Here is a 21,113-nt window from a genome sequence, read left to right as displayed (position 1 = left end):
CGGCTCACGGTACCCAAGTGAACTGACAGTGTTATAGGAACATTGGAGGATAGTGGACCGCTGCTGTGGTGACCTGTGTTTCGCGTTACGATGAATGATTATTGCGTTGATGACAACGATCGAGTATAAGTGTCCTACCAGTGAGGTTCTCTTTGAACTCCTTCGGCGAGGGGGACAAGGGTAGCAAGGATCCGCGGACAACATGGCCGTCAATCGGTCGAGAATGCGTAGTGGTTCGAATGTTGGATGAGGATGCGAGGCAGTCGCGAGTTTTTATTCTTCGAGTAAAAGGATAAGTGTGATCAAGCTAGTGAGAGGCGGCTGAATCGAATTCAGTACTCGCTCGATATTTCGGTGTTCAGGGGACCGGTAAGCACAGTGGGTCCGCGCAGAATGAGACTCGCTGGTGGTCCATGGTGAACGAGAATCGCGGTAAAATCGCCAATCGAACGATCAGAATCGATCAGAGACTGTAACTGGGGAGAATCATGTCAGTTCAAGGGGACAGCGACGTGGACGCGACGGAGGAGATCAACGTGGACGACTCGGACACCGGAAGCTGCGGTCCGCACGATTACGCGAGCGACGCTCGTCGGCTGCCGCGCGAGCACTCGGAGTGCTCGAATTCCCCGCCGCCGAGCCAGACCAGCTCGCGGACGTTACAGAACGAGTCGCCGAGGAGTCATCCGTTCAGCATAAGCCGTCTGCTGGGCGAAAGCCGATCGCAGAACCCAAAGAGTCCTTCCTCCGAGGACTTGGACAGCGATAAGGAGAGGAAGTGGTCTTGGGAGGAAGGCAACAACAATGGTAGCTCTTCGATGACCTTAGACGATGGCCGGAGATCCTGGGGCCACGAGATAGAGGAAAAGCTGTCGGAGAAGGATGACGACGACACGGGCAGCACACCGGAAACACAGACGAACTCCTCGTCATCGGTCCACTGTTCGACCGCCGCGGACCTCTTGGCGCCGTTCAGGCTTTTCCCGACCGGAACTGGTCTGATTTACACGGGCGGTGGTGTAATAAGAGTCCCCGCGCACCGACCGCCGGGTGCTAATGGCACCACCGCGGGAGCACTGCCGGCACAGGCATTGATACCGCCGTGGAGTTTACAAGCCCTTCAACACAGCCAGCAGCAAGCGGCGGCCGCTGGCCTCCACAGGGCGAGCTTGCTCGCAAACCTCGCCGCACATCCCTTTCAGGGACACCCGCACCTTAAGGACAGGTTGGCAGGTAAGAGATTTGGAGATACCTTGCTCTTGCGGATACTGATATAAATGTCCCTGTTCGTGTATCATCGGTTGATGGTCTTTATTACGTTATTAACACGTTGTTGTTACAAGTTAAATCGCGTTTGCATTTGCATTAGCTATTTCACTTTTTGAAACGCAGTGCAATATAGAACATTGAAAACAAAATATTCAAAGTTATGTAAAAGATATGTCTAAAGTTTCATTTCTATTCATTTTGTATAAATAAAGTATATTGAAGTTTATTTAGCTTTTGCATAAAGTTGTCGGTAAACAATGTGTTAACACTAACCGCACCAGCAATTTGTATACACTTATTTACTATCGTATCTAGTCAAATAACTGGTTACAAAAGAAAGGTAAAGAAGTTAGATGATCAATTTTTCTTGGTGGAAACAGAAACATACGGAAAGACAAAAATTGAGAAACTGATTAATCGAGGAATAGAGGAATTTATAGAGCCATAAAGTCATACATTGGCCGAGGTGGAATATTAAATAAACAGAAAATAGTGTTTTTAATTCATATTCATTCATTCATTTATAAATGGCACTGTCGGCACAGGGAAATTAAAAGGAGGAATTGAGCCAAATGAAATTTTTATTGCAAATTAATTGTAAAAATTTATTGTACGAAGGTATTTTAAAATTTTAATAAACAGTTCTTGTAAAGAAGTATTATATTCTTGTATGGTTAATAAGAGGGTCATTTAACTTATGCTGTTACTTCGTTCCATTTAAAATATCAACCGACTTTCCAAAAAGTTTTGATAATTGATGTTACACAAATTTTCGACATAATATTGATTGTCATGCTGTGACAATTATATGTTATTATTAATATGTACCTTTGATACGAATAAAATAAATGACACTTATCTGATACACAGCTTGCGTGGTGGATAACGTGTTAACGATTAACTAATTAACCTCTAATTTATATTTTTACTATCGACACTACTGCTTTATTATATGCGTATATTTGTAGCATTGCAAGTATGACATTTGAGAAGTAGATATTTGTTTATATATGTGATAATGCTGCTCTTTATTATACTTTATAGCAATTTGTGATATGAATTATGATGTATGCTTCTTGGTAAAGCAATGTCGTTTTTTGATAATATTGCCAAGAATAATTTTAAGTTAGTGGCCTGTCGATTTTATACATTGATATTCGTGATTATTTAAATGTTAGGCTGGTAACTAAGAAAAATGTAAGAAATATATTTTACTCAAAATCTAATTATTATAGCAAACCCTACTCAAGTAAAGAAACCCTTATTTGATCCATTTTCTGTAAAAGAATCTTCATAAATTGTTGACAAAGTACGTGCATAATCGCAGTGTGCAAATCAGTAATTCGTGATGTAATTCGTGAGAATTTTAGTGCGATAAGGTTACTGTATATAACTAACTATAAATGAAAAATTAACAATCACGAAATAATGTATTGCAGTGTATAATATTTCATTTTTCTGTAATAATGTATTTACAAACAATAGAAATATCATATTAGCATTTATTTACGTTATAGCGATTTACAAAGATTTACAGTAGTGATTCTGATATTATCGATTAATAATAATAGTCTAATAGAAATTATTGCTAAAAATAGCAACAAATCTTATGATAAATCATATGGAAATTTTAAACCATTTAAATTTAAATTGTTTTGAGAGAAGATACTATTTTTCATTTATCCATTTGTCAAATTGTTTGAATAATTATAAACGATAACAGTTGTATCCATAAAATTTAATATTCCAAACTAATAACAATTACTAAATGTAACAGTAATGAAAAACATTTCGTTACGAAATTAATCATGTTGCAGTGAATGACGTAATCTATAGACTACATACATACTTTGAAAAATTCACAGGTATCAGGGTTTTGAAATTCTATCGTCACAAAATACGTAAATAACTAAAACTGTCAGTGACAGATTTACCTACATAGGATCTATAGTTTCCACCTTCATGATGAAAATTTATTCATTATTCCTTTAGCAAGCTTCAATTTTATAATTACGGACGCAATTTATTTTCAGACAATATTTATCTAGTATTTCATGATTTCTAAATATAATAATTGTAAATTGTTGCTTTTATAATTTATTTACCTTAAAAATAAAAAGCTATATTTAATTCAATTTAATTATATAATACATTACGTGATCTTTAATCTAGGTACCCATCTTTGGTTTTGAGTTTGCAATTATTTTTTTCCACTATAAACTTCAACAAGAAAATTTGGTAATAGGAAAGAAACAACTACTGTTCTTATCTTTTTTCTGCCATTAAAGATTTATGAAGTTGTCAGACACTGCTGCAAAGACAGGAAACAAGGTCCTTTAATCTCATATTCCAGACGCAAATATTTTTGGAAATAAAATTATATAACTGTTCTCGTACTCTCTCTAATATTGAGGCTTAAGAATGGTATCTACATATATTCAACTGTTTTGTTACTTTTTCAATAATTTTATTTTATATTTCTTCTCACTTATCATTTAAAGTTACATTACGTTAAGCACACTTACATACTTCGTTTATTAGCATTGCTTTAACACTAGGTTAATTATAATACGAATATTTATTATAGAGTTTATTCTATTAATTCTAAAAATTCATGTAATTCTATTAATCAAAATCGACGTAAACATTTGCCAAATGACATTTACACAATTCAATATGCGTGCAATTTGACGCGTTCAATAAATAGTAGCGGTAATGATGTGAGAAATAAAAAATTTTAACTGGCAATACGATTTGATATGTTTCGATTCCCAGTAAAGTAAATGATAATCTTACTTCCTCTTAATCAAATGTTACTTTCTTTATCGTGCGGTATATGCATACTTAACATGTATTTATTAAATGCTTTTTTCTGAAGCAGATATGAACGAGATTCTTTCGCTATCATGTATGTAATCACTTTTAGTTTTTCATCAACAATCTACAAACATTTCACGTACTAACAAATTAAATATAATCAATTGCTGGTTTGTAAAAAATGGAATTATTTACATAATTCGATGGTATTTGTGTTAGAAACATAATTTCATAGTTGTACATAAAAAGCAATTTTTAAAAATAAAATTTCTTTAGTTTAATCAATTTTTTAAATATAAACAATTTTTAAAAATAGAATTTCTTTAATTTACTAAACTTAAAAATACTTTACCTTAATCCATTTTGTTTATACTTTCTATGAAATATGTTGAACAAAGAGTTAATGCTTCTAATAAAATTCTAAAAATAAAGAATAGTTTTTAATTAAAAAAACTATTGGAAGGTCGTTTACAGTTTATTCTATAATCATCTTATTTTCATGGTAATTTCGTTTAAGAAAAATGCTCTGATTACCTATATTCGAACCCCATTCTTTATTTTGAATGATTATATAGTTGAACCATCGTTGACATTAATTACCAATTAGTTATAGTATTCATATTTGTTTGCATTGACATTACTCTCATGTTTTACGTAAAAATATAAACAAATTATGTATAAACCTGAAATACACGAAGATCGAACAAAAATCTATCTAATTAAGTAATATTTTTTTAACAGGAAATTCCTTCTGTTATCATCTGTTTAGCATTTGTCTCGTAAGTCAGTCGCTAATTAGCGAGAAACCGTCGTTGAGACGTGTTGATTTTCTTCCTGGGAATCTTAGTGTGTTACGTGTATTATCAGTTTGTGCCAATTAATCTCCCGCAAGGAAAGCTGAAGTTACTTAAACGAAGGTAACAGGCTCGATATACTTTTTAATCTATCGAACACAGGCATGGGACGCGGTATCTACCTAATAGTTTGTAACGCAAACGGTTAATGAATGTAAACTGTTCGACTTGCTTGAATTATTATTCAATAGTCATAGTTGAAATAAATTTATCGGTTTTAGTATTTTAATAATATAAAGGAGGTAAACTTCCCTTTAGTTGTCAAAAGTATAAATTTTAAATACAATGACAGTGGATACTACTCGATTGTAAATACAAATAATATTCACTAATTTGCAGTTACTTAAGTGAACGTAATTTTGTTTTTAAATATAAAAAGAGAAACGAGAAAGTAATCAAAAGAAAATAGATTTCCAATGTTATAAGCACTATCACTTGGATCAGATAGAGTAAAATTTGATTTATGAAATAAAATATGGAAAATGTAAGATTTATGAATATTTCTTAGTAATTTAGATTAACAACATTAAAATGAATAAAATGGTAAATTTAAGAATAATTAGTAATATTATGAATTTTCTATACGGATATAAATATAAATAAATAATAAATCAAAAAAGACTTTTCCAATGAAGTATTCAATATTAAATAGTTGCACAAAGGATTTGTAATTATGAGAGACATAAGATACAAAATCACTACACAGTTGTTAATCGTATCTTATGAATCCATATTATATTTTTATATGAAATACAGTACCTAATTACGATAATGTATACCAAGTTATACAGTGTTGAAAACATTTACTGCATTATGCAAATATTCAGCACATTATCACTTATATTTTTCGAATTATTACCTTCCCAAAATTAATTAAAACTGATATTTATTATAAAATTGTTGTTATATTATCTTAACCAATCACATTCTAATAAAAATTGTCTCAAAATGATGTAACGCAAACTTACAATCAGCTTAGAAAAACAATGAATTCACTTAATATCTCTAAAAATGAATTTTCTAAAAATAAACAGAAGACAATAAGTAAGAAAAAAATACAGAAAAATAAAAATTACTAAAAATAAGTGACGAATGTATCATTTATTAATTATTGATCAACAAGCTCGAATATCAAATTAAAATTGAACATGTACTGTTGTCCTTGAAGAGATTAACACATTCGTCAGATTAACATCGTTAACTTTAATGAAGGTAACAAATGTCTCGTAAATTGTCTCGCAAATTAATTAACAAGGAGCCGAATTTACATAAAAATCCATGATTCAATTATCGATATGGATATCAAACATATTATGTAAGTTTCTTTACCTACAATTTACAAGTAACGTTTCTTGAACGCACAGTTTCCAAAAGTGGACGGCGATTTTTATTTCGATGTTTGGCTTAATTTGCGGTGTCCATCAGCACCGTCTGTTTTGCACAACATCCTTGTACATAACAGCGATCGTTCGTATTAAATTTCAACAGCGGGGACAAACCGGCGCGGTGGGCATTATCGCAAATCTGGTAAACGCCGGGAATGTCATTTTCTGTCCCGCAAAAAGTGATTTCCCCACTCGGACCTTGATTCGTGTTCATCAACCGCATTTTCTGATAGTAACAGACGCACTATTATTCTCTAGTTACGTGAGTCATACCTCGGCGCAAAGGAGAAATGACTTTGTTCGAAGCGGATTGCGGTTTCTTCATGGTGATCGTAGACAAGAAATGGATGGCATTCTTAATAATCGTTCGCTCGTCATCGCGCGAAATAGAGTATAGGTATACAGGAGGTGGTTCAAAATAGTGGTAGTCTAACTTCTATTTTTGAACTCTCTCGAAAAAAGATTTTGTGAAATGTTTTTGGATTAATTAGATACTAATATAGTAATTTATAGGATTTAATATTATTAATAATATTATGAATATTAATATTGCAATCGTTAATATCAATAATTAATAATAGTTAATATTATTGATAATATTGTAGTAGTAATATTAAATTACGCTCAAGAACATTTTATGATTGCTTTTTTTTCTCGAGAACTTAGAAATGGGAAATTTATTTCTCCAGAACCGGAAATAGCCAAGCATCAAGAAATTGTATCTTTCTTATATCTCATAAATCCAACAAAATTCTATTCATTCGATATGTCACCATGAAAATTAATCCTTAAGTTTATCTAAAAAATGGTGTTATGCGAACTTGAATGACATGGCAGTAAAAATGTTAAACACGTTTTCATTTTTAGCATCCTTTCGCTTGTTTAGTATTTTCAAATTTATTCATATTCCTACTTTTTAAGGGCACCTCTAAATTTGTTGCAACAGAATCTTTGCAAATGTACGTTTCCTTATTTGTTCAATAATATCTGACACATGTACTTAGATAAAATGAGAACCGCAGCAGGATAACAACATTAAATCCCAATGTCACTGGATTTTCCTATGAATATCTTGCAGCAGCACCTGTCCATTTTATTAGTTCCATCAATTTCCGGGATGCTACTCGTTTCAAGTTAACACTATTGCGTCCACTCTGTTATCAATGGACACAACTTATCGCGTAACATCGACATAATTCATTCTGACTGACGTTTATTTGTGTAAATGTATGTATCTTTTATACATGGATACATAAATAAACTCGTTAGACACTTTTCTTTAGCTTAGCCTAGATTGACGAACGATTGTCCTCAAACAGGTGTTGGCGGACAATTCGCAGATTACAGGAGATAAAATTCAAGACTAGAAGCAGTTCGTGAATAAGTATATTGGTTTGTATTTTATTTTCCGTCGGAATGAGGAAGGTTGGCAGATAATTTATGTAGAGGTCCCACAAACAATGTCGATTTAGTTAGTTGACTGGCAAATAAAAATTCATCAAAATTTCAATGCAGTTGAAACAGTTTTCTTAATTCTTAGTGCTGCAGTTGATTTTGTAATCGACCAATAACTCCAAACTATTTTTATACTACCCTTGATGAAAATTTAAAAATATTATATTATAACATTCCTTAGATTTATCATTTTTCTTCTTAGGATAAAATTTGCACATGCAACAAATGTAAATCTTAGGGTAGTTCTGTCAACTTTGTTCATTAAAATATTTAGTACTATGCCGTAGTGGAGGCTATGGAGCAGAAAGGGTTAACTAAAATGATAATAGATGTTTCTCTGAGAAATTATTAAAGAAATTGAGTTAGCAATACTCAAACTGAATTTTGAATCAATTAAAATCTGAATAGATGCACTCCTGGAGTTTCTATAGAGGAATTTCAAAAAGTCAATTTAACTTCTCGATAGTTTTAGTGTTAAACCCTCAGTAGTTTTAATATGAAAAATATCAGATACACATCGAGTTGCAACAATTCCTACAAAACGATACTCCTATCAGGCGCGAAACACGTTTAGCCCGAACACGCTCGATACCCGGCTGATTTGTGCAATCAGGAAAATTGCCGGGCATTATTAATTCCCGCAATTCGGGGACCGAAGAAAGGTTTTCCGTGGGATAGGGATCGAGTGTCGAAACGCGAACTTGCGCTGTTGGAGAGACGAGTTTCCAGGATCCACGTCCACGATCGGGATGGCAGAGTAGGTACTAGTACGAATTTCCTCTAATTGGGTTCGTGTATCTTTAGACTCAGCGTGTTCTCGGTTCAAGCGTAGGTGGTTGAACTGGCGTGTAGACGATATCAATTATGAATCCGCCGTGGAAATTATTCAACTGTGCCGTCGTCACGATCAAACCGGCAGCCGAATTCGTCAAAACTGTGCGTGCATTTGCACGTGTATGAATGTGTTACTGTGCCTGAATATGTGTGTGTGTGTGTGTGTTTACGTGCGTGTGTGTGTTTACGTGCACGTGTGACATTTTAATGGCGTGCAGACGAGTCGAAGTCTTCGCGTTTCTCCGTTTCCCTCGATAAAATCCTCGTTTTTCTTGATTTTGCTCTCTGACGGAGGATAGCCGGCCGGGATCACGGTCCTCGCTCAAAAGTATCGCGCGCTAGAACCAGTCCCGACCGATGAACCGTTGCCTTTTATCTAACAAGCGTTTCCGCTAATGAGATATGTTAGGTAACCCCATTTAGTTGGGACGAGCTCGACTGAAGTATCGCGTTACCGAAATTTGTTGATGGCTCGATAGGGAATCGTTGAATATTATTTCGCTTTCGATTGGGTTGAGGAAACTCTCTGGGAAGGATTATTCTTTTATGGGTTTGCGTCGAGGTAGATGTTCAATTTTGTTTCGGTATTTATGTGTTTGATCAGCTTTTATTGTAATTGTTTGTGATATTATAATCGTGTAATATTCATCCTGTTATTGGATGGATCAGTAATGTGCCTTATTAGTACTATTATAGAACTACTGCACCCTTCAAACTGACGAGTTTCAATTTTTTTATTTCATAATTATTAATATCTTTAAAGTGTTAAATATCCGAAATGATTTTAACCCTTTGCCCTACGATTTATTTCTTAACTACGATACAACTATTCTATTGTTAATCATTTATTAAGAAGGGAACAAATTTGTATGTTTATTCTATGCCTGAGTTTGCTCTAAAGGTTAACGATTGCTAATACAAAAATGATATTTAGTTTATACTTAAAACAAATTAATAACACCTAAATTTGTCAAATTCAGTTTAAAATTTTTGTTACGTATTTGACACGATATTGTAAATGAAGGGGTTAAGAGTAAATAGTTTCACTTGAATACTATATTGAAAATATGAAGAAACCAAAAGAATCTATTCTTACGATTTTCAAAAGGGTCACACGTTAATTGTATTAAATATTCGGTATTTTTAGTACTAAAGTACAGTAGAATTAAATGATTTTAAAACCATCAGTAAAACCATAAGTCATATAATTTCAGTTTCAAGACGTTCAAAGGTTCATGTCTAAATAAATTAAAAAATATTGTTGTACTATACAATAAAATATTTCAGAAAATACTCTTGAAAAATAAGAATTTATTTCGACTATATAACCTAGCGTGTAACTTATAAGAAAATATAATATTTGATACTTGAAAACGACTTACACCATTTCCAAAATCAAGGGTACAAATATTATCCAGCAACCTCAAGTGTCCTAGACCAAGGGGACGCGCCCTATACTTTCTCGCAATCATCAGTCCATCGAACATAAAGGGAGCAAAACTAATGACATCAGCCGGGCATCGTAGCGTACAAAGTGTTATTTACCGAGCGTTGATTGCACGCGAAAAAAAGCACCGCGCCGGTACGAAACGTTAAAACATAGGTGTATACCTACGTGCAAAATACATAATTAACGTCCTCCAGGTCCGCCCGGATACAGGACCCCGCAGGTTTTTCGTGCGTGTAATGGAAACCTGCCATTATTACTTTCAGGGCCGGGATGCGCGGAACTCGCTTATACGCGCGTGTAACGTGCGTGCGCGTTTCGAAACGCGAAGTTTCACCCGATCGCGTACCGTTTTTCGAAGTGCCATGGAACAATCTAATGAACCCTGTAATCGTGAGTATCGAGCGACGCCCCCAAGTTTCCCCCCCGAAACGTGGGAACGAAAGCGTCTCGTCCGCGCGCAAGAATCGCCGTCGCGGCATTAGGATCCTAACGGGACACCGTGATTTCGCGATTAACTTTTAATCGCCTAACACCAGGAGTTATTCGACGTCAGCGCTGTTTAATTTATCGAGATTCGGTGGAGGCGTCGGATCGAAACGGGTTTTCGAATGCGCATTATACTTTAATTTTACTGAGCCGCCATGCCGACTTCCGCAGGACCCGGTGCGCAAGCACGCGCCATTGTCTCGCGTTTTACGAACTGGTAATGTTCTTTCAATTTGAAACACTATTGAACATAGATATCTGTACATGTATTTATCAGATTAGGAAATACATTTTCTTTTAAATGGATAAAAATGATAGAAGAAATTATATTTAACGAATGTTACGAAGAATCGAAAGGATTACGATGGTCGTGAATAATACGGAAATGTACTGGATGGTTTCCTTTTATTGACGTTAAAATACGTTCTTTATCTTTAAGAAACGTTCTCACAGTTGTTTTCGACAAATTTATTTTTTAGTTAGTCCCAGAACCTTGTATTTCACTAATATTTCTTTTTTTAACAATATAATTTAAGAATGCGGACATCTGACATTGTGGAGCAATTACACATACGCAAATAATAGTCTCAATTCTCTATTAATTGCACTTATGTACAGATGTTCACTGTAAATATATTTTTATAAGTTCTAAAACTGTGTATAAACTATATAATCTGAAATTACTTACCTATAAAAACGTTATAAAATGAATTTATATGAGCCAAGAGATATTCCGTTTACACGGAATGTTTCGGCTTGAAGTTCAGTACTCAAAGGGTTAAATAATAATTCCTTGTCCTTTTATTTCTTTCGCAACCAGGCTTGATGAAATTATTCGATCGTTGATAATTTAGTGGAAAAAGAAAAGGATTTGACGCTTGTTCTGTGTCTACGTTTACTTTAAATGCTAAAGGTTGATAATATTACCAGTAAAGCTACCGAGCAATCAAAATGTCTAATATGTTTTTGTGCACAAATTACAGAAATGTATTCGTTAAAGTTTTGATCGATTCACGCTTTGTAATGCACGTTGGTAAAGTAATTTTATAGAAAATTTCTTAAGAAAGCGTGTGTGTTTGTTCAAAAATTGTGAAACTAGAAATCCAAGATCGGTCATTTTGACTCGTTTGGTAGTTCTGGTGTTAAAAGTCTATATAATGTCCCAATTGATATAGTATACATTTTTGATTTCTAAGAAAACAAATATGTCAAAAAATGCTGATTCACTTGGTAATATACTAACATTAAAACGATCATATTTGCTTCAATAACAATTATAAATTAATATTACCTTGAAGTAGCTAATTTCATTTTATATAAGTGTTGCAAAAAAGCCACCACTAAAATCTTGTTTTCTCGAGCAGAAGGTTTCGCTTCTTTGTTCCGGATATTTTAGCCCTTAATTTCACATTTGCTTCATGGTTCTGGAAAATTTTAGACGGCCGAAATGTTCAGAGCCAATTATCATAAAAGTTGTTCTATAAAATTTCGTTGAGATTATACAGAGCCGGCAAACTATTGGTCAGTTAACGGCGGTGAGGTAATTTACGTTCAGAGAAACAATCTTGTCGATTTGACAGGATGGTTTCTGTAATTGTAAGTCGAAACTACACGGCCCTCCGGGCAACCCAGCACGAATCCGGCTCTCGGAACAACGTGTAAAAATACAAGCATATAGGTGCAACTTATGTCAGGTTGTGATTTTATTTTGCTGATTATATTTTCAAGTAGGTGCACACATATTTTCACAAATTTTGTGTTTAAATTGTTTGGTCGGTAATCTTTGAATTTCCTTATTGAAATTTAGTGTTTTTAAATGAATATGTTACAAAATATGTTAATTGAATATTACAAATAGTTGCATGCAAAATTAGAATAATAATAACTGTAAATTAGTATTCATTAATTTATATTCATATTCATATTTATATTCACATTTCAATATTCAATATTCATCAATACGATAGAATCATGTTAAATTCTTGATAGTTAGTAATTAACCTTAGTCTTCGTAATTATCTTAAAGATTAAAGGAGTGAAAGAGGAATGTGCTTTTTCTCTTAAGGACTTTAATAATTTAAAAATAAATGAAATATTATATTTAACTGAATTTGTAAATATTCTAGATTGTGCAAAGAATATTTTTTAACGTATAAACAATTAGTTGGGCTGAGACCAATTGTAGCTGTACTTAAAGAATAATTAAAAAGATTGCAGAAATATTTTGGAAAATACAAATATATTCTCTTTTTAAATAATGCTATACTATATTTTTTAGCTAAATCGATTTCTTATCATTAAATCTCTTCCGCGGCGATGAATGTTTTTGACGATTTCGTGAGCATCAATATTTTGAGCTCTTCAAATTGTTACTTATCAACTTTTTTAGATATTTTTTCAAATGTATTTCTACGAGATACATGGATATTGTTATTTAAGGTGATAGAATTAACTGAGAACGTATAAGTTATACATAAATAGCTGAGAAGTTAAATAAAGTCTTTAAAAATCTAGATCAAAGTAAATCTAAGCATCGCTGTCGGAGAAATAAGCATGTAAATACCAGGCGTACAGTAAGTTCATTAAAAATTTCATCAAATATTAAATTAATACGAAGCAAATCGATAAATACAAAACTATTGGGTCACCCTACAAATAATGGAGTATTTTATATTTCTTTCATTTTTAAAAATAAAGATAAATAAAACTGTTTTCAATTTAAAACATATTCTCCTTCATTATCTATGAATTATCTATCTATACATTATAATTACTTTAAAAAAAGGTTTGTTTATCTTTACTTTCAAAAATAGAAGAAATATAAAAAACAACATTATTTATGGGATGACTCAATATAATATGAATTATTTATTTCTGACTGTCTATAAGTATTTAGTATGACAAACACATTTAGTCGATAATGTTGAGTTGACGCAAAAACTGAAGTTTTTTTGTGCATGATTAACAAAAATATGTTGTTCTTCGAAACAAATAATATCTGTTTTCAAACTATTATAACCTGTATAAAGTACACTTTGTTCTTCGTTTTTACTTAGTTTCGGTTTAACCAGCGAACCGTTGAGAACGCTTTCTTATATTTCTTGTTAACTTGTTGACTGTTGAATTTAATTTCAGCAATCTCGGATAATGTTCGCAGTGAAATCAAATAATGAAGTGTATACTCGTTTAACGCAGGTCAAATGCACCTATAATATATTCTAACGAAAAGTTAAAGCAAAACGAAGAAGAATTATATGTTTATCTGAAAATATAAATAATTTATTGTTGAAAGAATTAATATCGTATAATAAATGTGGTAAATGAATCGATCATCATTAGCGTGATGAAAACGGGTTGAAATGCATACAAAACCGTCCAGAGTTGAGAAGAATGAGGTAAATCGCATGTTGTTGGCGGGTTTTCAAAGGGAACACTTTGAACAGCGTCAGGTGTGAGTAGTACACCTTCGGCAGCGCCGATACCTGTCCGTAAAAGGTGTAACAATTTGGTTTCTCGGGAGCAAAAAGTCATACCGAATTCAGCACTCAATGGCACGTAGGGTAAAATCGCTGCCACCTGCACGAACGCAAAAATTTGTCTTAAACAGTTATGTCCAATTACCAAATTGCTTGGAAATATAATACCAATTCCATATTTCTGCGCCGATCCTTCATTCACGTTTCATCCTTTCCAATGTAACTTTGTCGCAAATAATAACAACAAAATTATAAAGGTGCAAACCGTTCCCGTGCAGGTTAAAAATGCCAATTACCCCTAAAAATGAGTACTTTTTTTTACTTTGGATTCTGGAACGAATCATTCGACTATGAAATTTCGTGAGTAATGTCAGTATTTCTGATTTGAAGTTCGTTAATTCGAATAAAGTTTGTAACTTGTTTTTGATTAAAAATTTAATTGAGTAACTACTGTTAAATTAGTATTAAATTTTAGAAGTTTGAATTTTTGGATGAAAGTTATTCTTATTAATCATTATATAGTGTTTAAGAACATTGCTATTACTAAATACTTTACGCTTTTTAAATGATATCGAAAACATTAGAAAATTGTTAAATATTTGTTTAATGTTAATATTTAGAATAACTAGAAATTTCTTTCGAAGGCGCAGTAACTTCATGTTATTTTATTACATAATGCAACTTAGTACCTTAAATAGCTTCCAATAATAAGTAACAAATTATACATACTTATACTTGCCTATTCATGCAATTTTTAGTTTTTATAGACTAACATATGAAAAACAGAATTAAATAGATATTTGCTTCTATTACCTGCAGTATTATGCTAGAAGGAAAAGAAAATCTTAATTGCACATTGTTAATATTATCTCCTTTTTTGCATTTACCATTATATTTATTAAATCGTTTTATAAACACGTCAAATACGCAAAGTTATGATTACAAAGTACGTTTATAAGACTATACAGTGTTTTTGCATACACTTGGGTACTTATTGTTGATTATTACGTAAATACATTTATTCTTGGGAATATTTTTGTTTCTCTTATTAAATAACAATTTGATACTTCATAAAAAGTTTGAACAAAATAATCTTTTTAGACGAATTAAATAGTAAGTTAAATAAAACAGATAAATGTATGTCACGATAAAAGTTACGTAACCTATCAATATTTAAGATGAACAATTTTATTTGAGTTATAAAAAAATTCATACATTTTACTTAGTATTTATATTCACACAACGAAAGAAGATGGGTGAAAATTTCTTCTTTCGACGATTGAGATTTTATGTGAGGTAAGATGGCGGCCATATTGAGAATAGTAGATTTCAATCTACAGAGAATGTACATGTAATAAATCTAAAGTACAACTGTCCATACAGATAAACATAGATAACTGACCATGTAATAAATCTTCAATTAACATGTTTAAAGTTGTAATTATTTTCTTGAATTGGTTTACCAGAAGCACGATACGTAATAATAAAGAATAACACACAAGGATAAAACAAGAAATTCCAAGATTCGTATTTTAACAAATAATTGAAGTCAATTCACAAATTTTGGAACCAGAAAAATATTGAATTGCTTGGGTAGTTTTACAAGCATAAAATAAACTGAAATGAACAGTTTGTTCTTATCTGAAATTAAATCAGTCTCTGTGCTTCGATTAAAAAGGAAAAAGCGGAGAAACGAGCAAGAGATTATTGAAACGAAGTTTCGCGACAGTATACACGACAAGTTAAAAAACTGATATAATTGCTGCAAATTTGATGTTAGGGTAATTTACACACGATCCCGATAACGAACTAAAAAAAGGGGGAAGTTTAACAACGTACATTCGACTGCTCAGCAGATGTTGTTCAACCAGTTTGCTCGGTATGATTTCTTTGGTTTCGTTTAGTGCACCTTCTTGAAGTTGCATGTGCGATCGTCATGTATATTAGATTCTTCTTGTTACACGCGAGCATAATATTAGCCCACGTTGTAGATAACAGTAATGTGTAAATAACTTAAACACAATAGGGGTGTCTGACACGTGTGGCTGATTGCATTCGATTTATGCAACGCTTCATGCAATTTTAATAAAATAAAAACCTATGCTGTAGGTAGATGCCTTGTGCATTGAGAAACTTTCGATCGGAATGCTCAGGATGATAATATTTCAGTTTACCTGAAAAATTCTTTGATTTTTAGTTATTTCAACTACATAAAAATAGTACAGTGGAACCTCCTATGACTCGATTAAAATATTCCGTGTTACAGGCTTTCACTTTTATGAATTTCGCGTGAAATTTTCCCTTTGGATACTCGTCCAACTTATATCAATCTTAAAATAAGGACATGAATTTAACCTTTAAGTATGGAAGTCTGAAAATTATACGATAGGGAAATATCATTTTCATAGTTATTTTTCGACAATTTTTTATAATATATTTTTTATAAAATAATTCATATTTTTTATACCATAAGGGGTCCCATTGTAAAAATACATATGTGTATATGGAAGATTATGTAGAAATTCGATTTAGCATATTTAGGTGACAAATTGTTGGTCTTCAAATAGAACTTGAATATGACAGTTGAAAATAATGAAAATGAATTTTATCTTCAGTTTACATTTTTGTTATAATACTTATATTAGCATGAAAAAAGTTTTATTTCTTACTAAGAAGGTTACTTTTTTAATATAAAAATTGCATGTTTAGTTAACAACGAGTTAATTTAGGTTCGTTATCTGTCGTTTTCTGGTATACGAATGCAGCATTATAAATAATCATGAAGGTGTTCAGTACATGCATTTTTTAAATAATGCGTTTAGATATTAGTACAATACAACATTATCATTTATAATTTTGCACAATTTTGAATAATTTAATAAAAGTTGAATCGTTTGAATGCATCTGATTATCTACAGTTTTTATCAATACATCTGTAATTTCTGAAGACTAAATAAGTTGACAGAAACTTCAAAAAAATATCTGTAGATTTCTAATAATTGTAAAGAAAGAAATTAGGAATGTGTCATTTTGACCCATCTGGTAGTTCTAGTGTCAAAGGCGTATCATAAATCTCATTTCTCCAAGATTTCGCCACGATTTTTAATTTCTATTGCGAACCGATAGATTTTCATTATAAAAATTAATTTTCAGCGTGTATACTAACTCAGGGATTGTAATGGGTATCTTAGACTTCTTTTAGATTATTGTAGAACTCACAACAATGAAAAATCGAACCTGACCATAAAAGCTCCATATTGGCAGCTACGATATTGAAGAACCATGTTGCCGACGGAAGATTAAAAGAAAGTTTAGAGAAAAGAGACTCAATGCTATATAAATATATAAATATAACATAAAAATAGAAAGACATAAGAAAGGACTTAAATTTATTTAAACTTATGTCCAAAGCAACACAAACACGAAATTCCATTAATAGACTTTCAGTAGGCAAAGCATTAAAATATGTTCATATCTTTCATTTATCGCAACGACAATTATAATTGTAACCTTGCCATAATCGTTATAATACGACTGACATATTCGCATTTTCCACTTTCTTCAAGGAATTGGTAGTACTTTCGAAGTTGCTAGTTTTCCATCCAACTGTAATTCCCTTTCGACTTGCTGATTCCCGGAACCCATTAGTCACGGCGTAAAATCAGTGCAGTGATTCCGACAATTCATTAAGAGTTTGACCGCTAGGTATAATTGATATCGCAGGGCTATTGATACCATATCTTTTAATAGAAAGTTTGGTGAAGTTTTATTATGGTTTTACATACGTATAATAATTAAGGCAAATGCACCAACAATTAACTATGTCCTAGTATCTAACCGTTAATATAAAAATTAATTATTATTAAATTGCACATATAAAGTGGAGTAAAATTTGTTTAATGTTTATGATGCAAATGGGTTAATATACATTATTCAACATTTCAAAGTTTAGTTGCTTTTTGTTCTTTAGGTACAGTATATACTGAAATTTTCGTTTAAATATATTTAGTTCAAAATTATGGTTAATAAAATTTTTGTTAATTTTCTTAGAAGTATTACAAATATTACCATTGTAAAAAATCGTTGAATATTATCTTAAGTTTTATATGTAATATTTATAAATATATTATCTTTATAGCTTCTGCTGGTTATTGGTACAGTTATATTCCTTATAAACCAAGAAACAAAAGTACGTAGATTTTGTGATTCGGTTTATAAACTGGCGTATGCACAACATGATTTTTCCATAAACTTTGTACTCTTCATGCATTAATACGATGTAAGCATACTACGATAATATTCAGAAGAAAATGAAAAACATGAATTGGTATAAGGCGTAGCAGGAACCATAACCGATTAAGAAAGAAATAATTGACTATGCACGGAGATCCAAATATTGATCTAGTAAAGGTAAAAATAAAAAATTAACGTTTACAGTAAAGCATTACATGAAATATATCGGATTAAAACATTTACTGCTGGTGCCACACAATTGCATCAACCTTTTAATTCCCGACGGCATCGCCTTGACACCACGTATTTCAATATCAGTAAAATCAGAGCTACTGGCTTAGTCGCGAAGCCACCGTTATAAAATCGATATAGTAATAACCATCCATTTTTTTTTGGCAGTTAGAATAGTATTTTTTATAAGAATATTTATTTTTGTTGATAGTGATAAATTACATACCGTACATTGTGAAAATGAATGTATTTTTCTGAAAAGTTTTTATTTGGGACTTAAAGGGTTAAGAAGCAATTGCTATTTATCATTGTTGGAGATTTCGAATTTTTATTTTGTACTTCGAAATCAGTTTTTTCGTTATCTTTAGAAGCATTTTATTGGCAATTTAAAATATTTATTAGCTTATTAACAGTATTTCTATGAATAAATATTTTTCATCAGAAATTAATACTTTTATCGAACGTGGTGAATTCCTTGCATTATATTTAAAATAAATATCTCAAAATATATTTAGTTGAGACGTTTCACAAAATATTTTTCAGTTTTAATTGTAGCCAGATTGAAAAGTTTGGAAAGTACATAAGTAACACGATTGCTGGACGCTTATATTAACCCCTCTTGATTTGAACTACATTTAATGAAGTGAAAAATATTATCTTTATTATTTTCATTTTGTAAGTGTAATTTAATGATGTTAATGGAAAGCAAATTGATGCTGTTACTGTTAACAACCAATAAAACAGGTTTCCAACTTAAAAATTTAAATTTACGTTGCAAGATGTTTTTGAATTTCTTGAAGACAGTAAATATAACATAAGCACTTTACAATGTACCTAAATCAGATTTAAAGAGGTTAAACCAAAACAATTAACACAACACGAAAACTAAATTGTTCGGATTGATAGCAAGAATGCAAAGTTTTGCAAGATGTAATTAGGCAGACATGTTAAATTCTTCACTGCAGTGTGTGGGTGGTAATTGCACACGTATACAGGAATCACGTTGCATTACGAACTATGAGGTAGTAGGAGTAAAATGATGTCTGCGCAACACGGGCTGATCAACTATTTCTAATGAAAGGTGTCATCGCATAAACATGAAAGTTATGTAATTTCAACCTGCAAAATTCAATTTGAAATCAAATTTAATTTGTAAACTATATGTTTAGCTTATAATTTATGATTCGTAACAAAATTCTCGTTATTTCAAACGAGGATCATAACTATCCATGACAAACTTTCATTGTCCTTAGTCTGTTAAAGTAAAGAAATTATTTTTAAAAAATCAAGATTCACTCTGTGAAAAATCACTATGCCTTTTAACATGAATTTTGCTTGATAATCCAAATTCAGATCACATATTACTATATTATTCTTACTGTCACTAATTATACTATTATAATTTTATATTATGATTCACGTACTTACTTCTATATCAATATTATCATATTATTACATTATTCATTGTATTATTTTTTATATTATTTATTATAACTGATTATATTCTAATGCTTTTGTATTACGTTTTTATGTAAATACTTATTTTCACACTTTAGCCATTCAGGCAAAATAAAAAAATAAAAAAATTGGCGTATGTACGGTATTCCTTATTCTATTATACGATGCAAATGGGTTTACATTACTTATCCTGCCATTATTGATATTGTCAAGGTATTGAATATCTGAAATGATTTTGAAAATAAATAGCTTCAGTTAAATACTATAACAAATGTCTGTAGAAATCGATAAGAAATTGTATTGTTACAATCTTTACAAGGATTACATATCAACCCCAATATGTGCTTGATAGTTCTACTTACAATTAGTGTTAACGCGTTGCGTGAGACACTCCATGTTTCCTTCACACTGAGCAGCCCCACAGTAGTCTAAAAACCCCTGAATTCTGGTCATACCTTCAAATTTTTGCAATAAATTGTAATAATATGACTTTTAACTGATAATAATATACTATTTCAGTATTAAATGTCGAATATAAAACTAATTTTTATAAAATATAAAAATAACAATATTTCTTTATATTGCTTTTAATCTCATTTTTATTACTTTCTTAATATTAAACGTTGAATATAAAACTAATTTTCACTAAATACAACAGTTATAATATTTATTTACAAGAATAAAACCATATTGTGCCGCTTGACTCGACAAAACAGCGTCGTGAGGTCGCCATTCGCTTCAGTACCTGTCGGGTAATGACTCCGAAGGAAACAGAAGCTGAACAATTAGCCTTCGATCGAAATAAGAGGGCGTGCGTCGCTGATCCGCGGGAGAGGTCGATCGGAAGCGGAGAGAACGCGCGGATATCGGATGGAAGAACACCGAAGGGACACACGGCGCTAAAAAAGAGTAAATTGAACGGGGAGCGGCGCGGACCGCCTGCGGCCGAAGATAACCGGGTACCGGGAACAGAGAAAAAAGGCATCGCGTGACCGAAACCTGAAAACCAGAATCCCGCTGCCGTTGCAACCGCCTCGGAGTCCCCATACATTCTTCGACGGAATTGTCAGCTTGTATGCGTACGAATTCTGACTTTGTGTGCGACGATATTTCGGCCAGCAGCACATATACTTACGTTTATATGTGTATGTGTGTCACGTGTGTA

General features: G+C 32.2%; 1 protein-coding gene across 1 annotated transcript in view; it reads left to right on the top strand.

Moving 5' to 3' along the window:
- The first annotated feature begins 488 nt into the window (after nucleotides 1–488).
- The window catches only part of C15 (homeobox protein C15), a 68,873-nt gene continuing 48,248 nt past the window's right edge, over nucleotides 489–21,113 (top strand). Inside the window, exon 1 of the mRNA XM_031988172.2 lies at nucleotides 489–1,233. Coding sequence (XP_031844032.1) covers nucleotides 489–1,233 — 745 coding nt within the window. The remainder of the gene's footprint in view (nucleotides 1,234–21,113) is intronic.

The sequence above is a fragment of the Nomia melanderi genome, chromosome 2, assembly GCF_051020985.1.
Source record: "Nomia melanderi isolate GNS246 chromosome 2, iyNomMela1, whole genome shotgun sequence".
In the NCBI taxonomy this organism is placed as follows: Eukaryota; Metazoa; Arthropoda; class Insecta; order Hymenoptera; family Halictidae; genus Nomia; species Nomia melanderi.
Note: the sequence above shows the minus strand (reverse complement) of the source record. Positions and strands in the feature narration are given on the sequence as shown.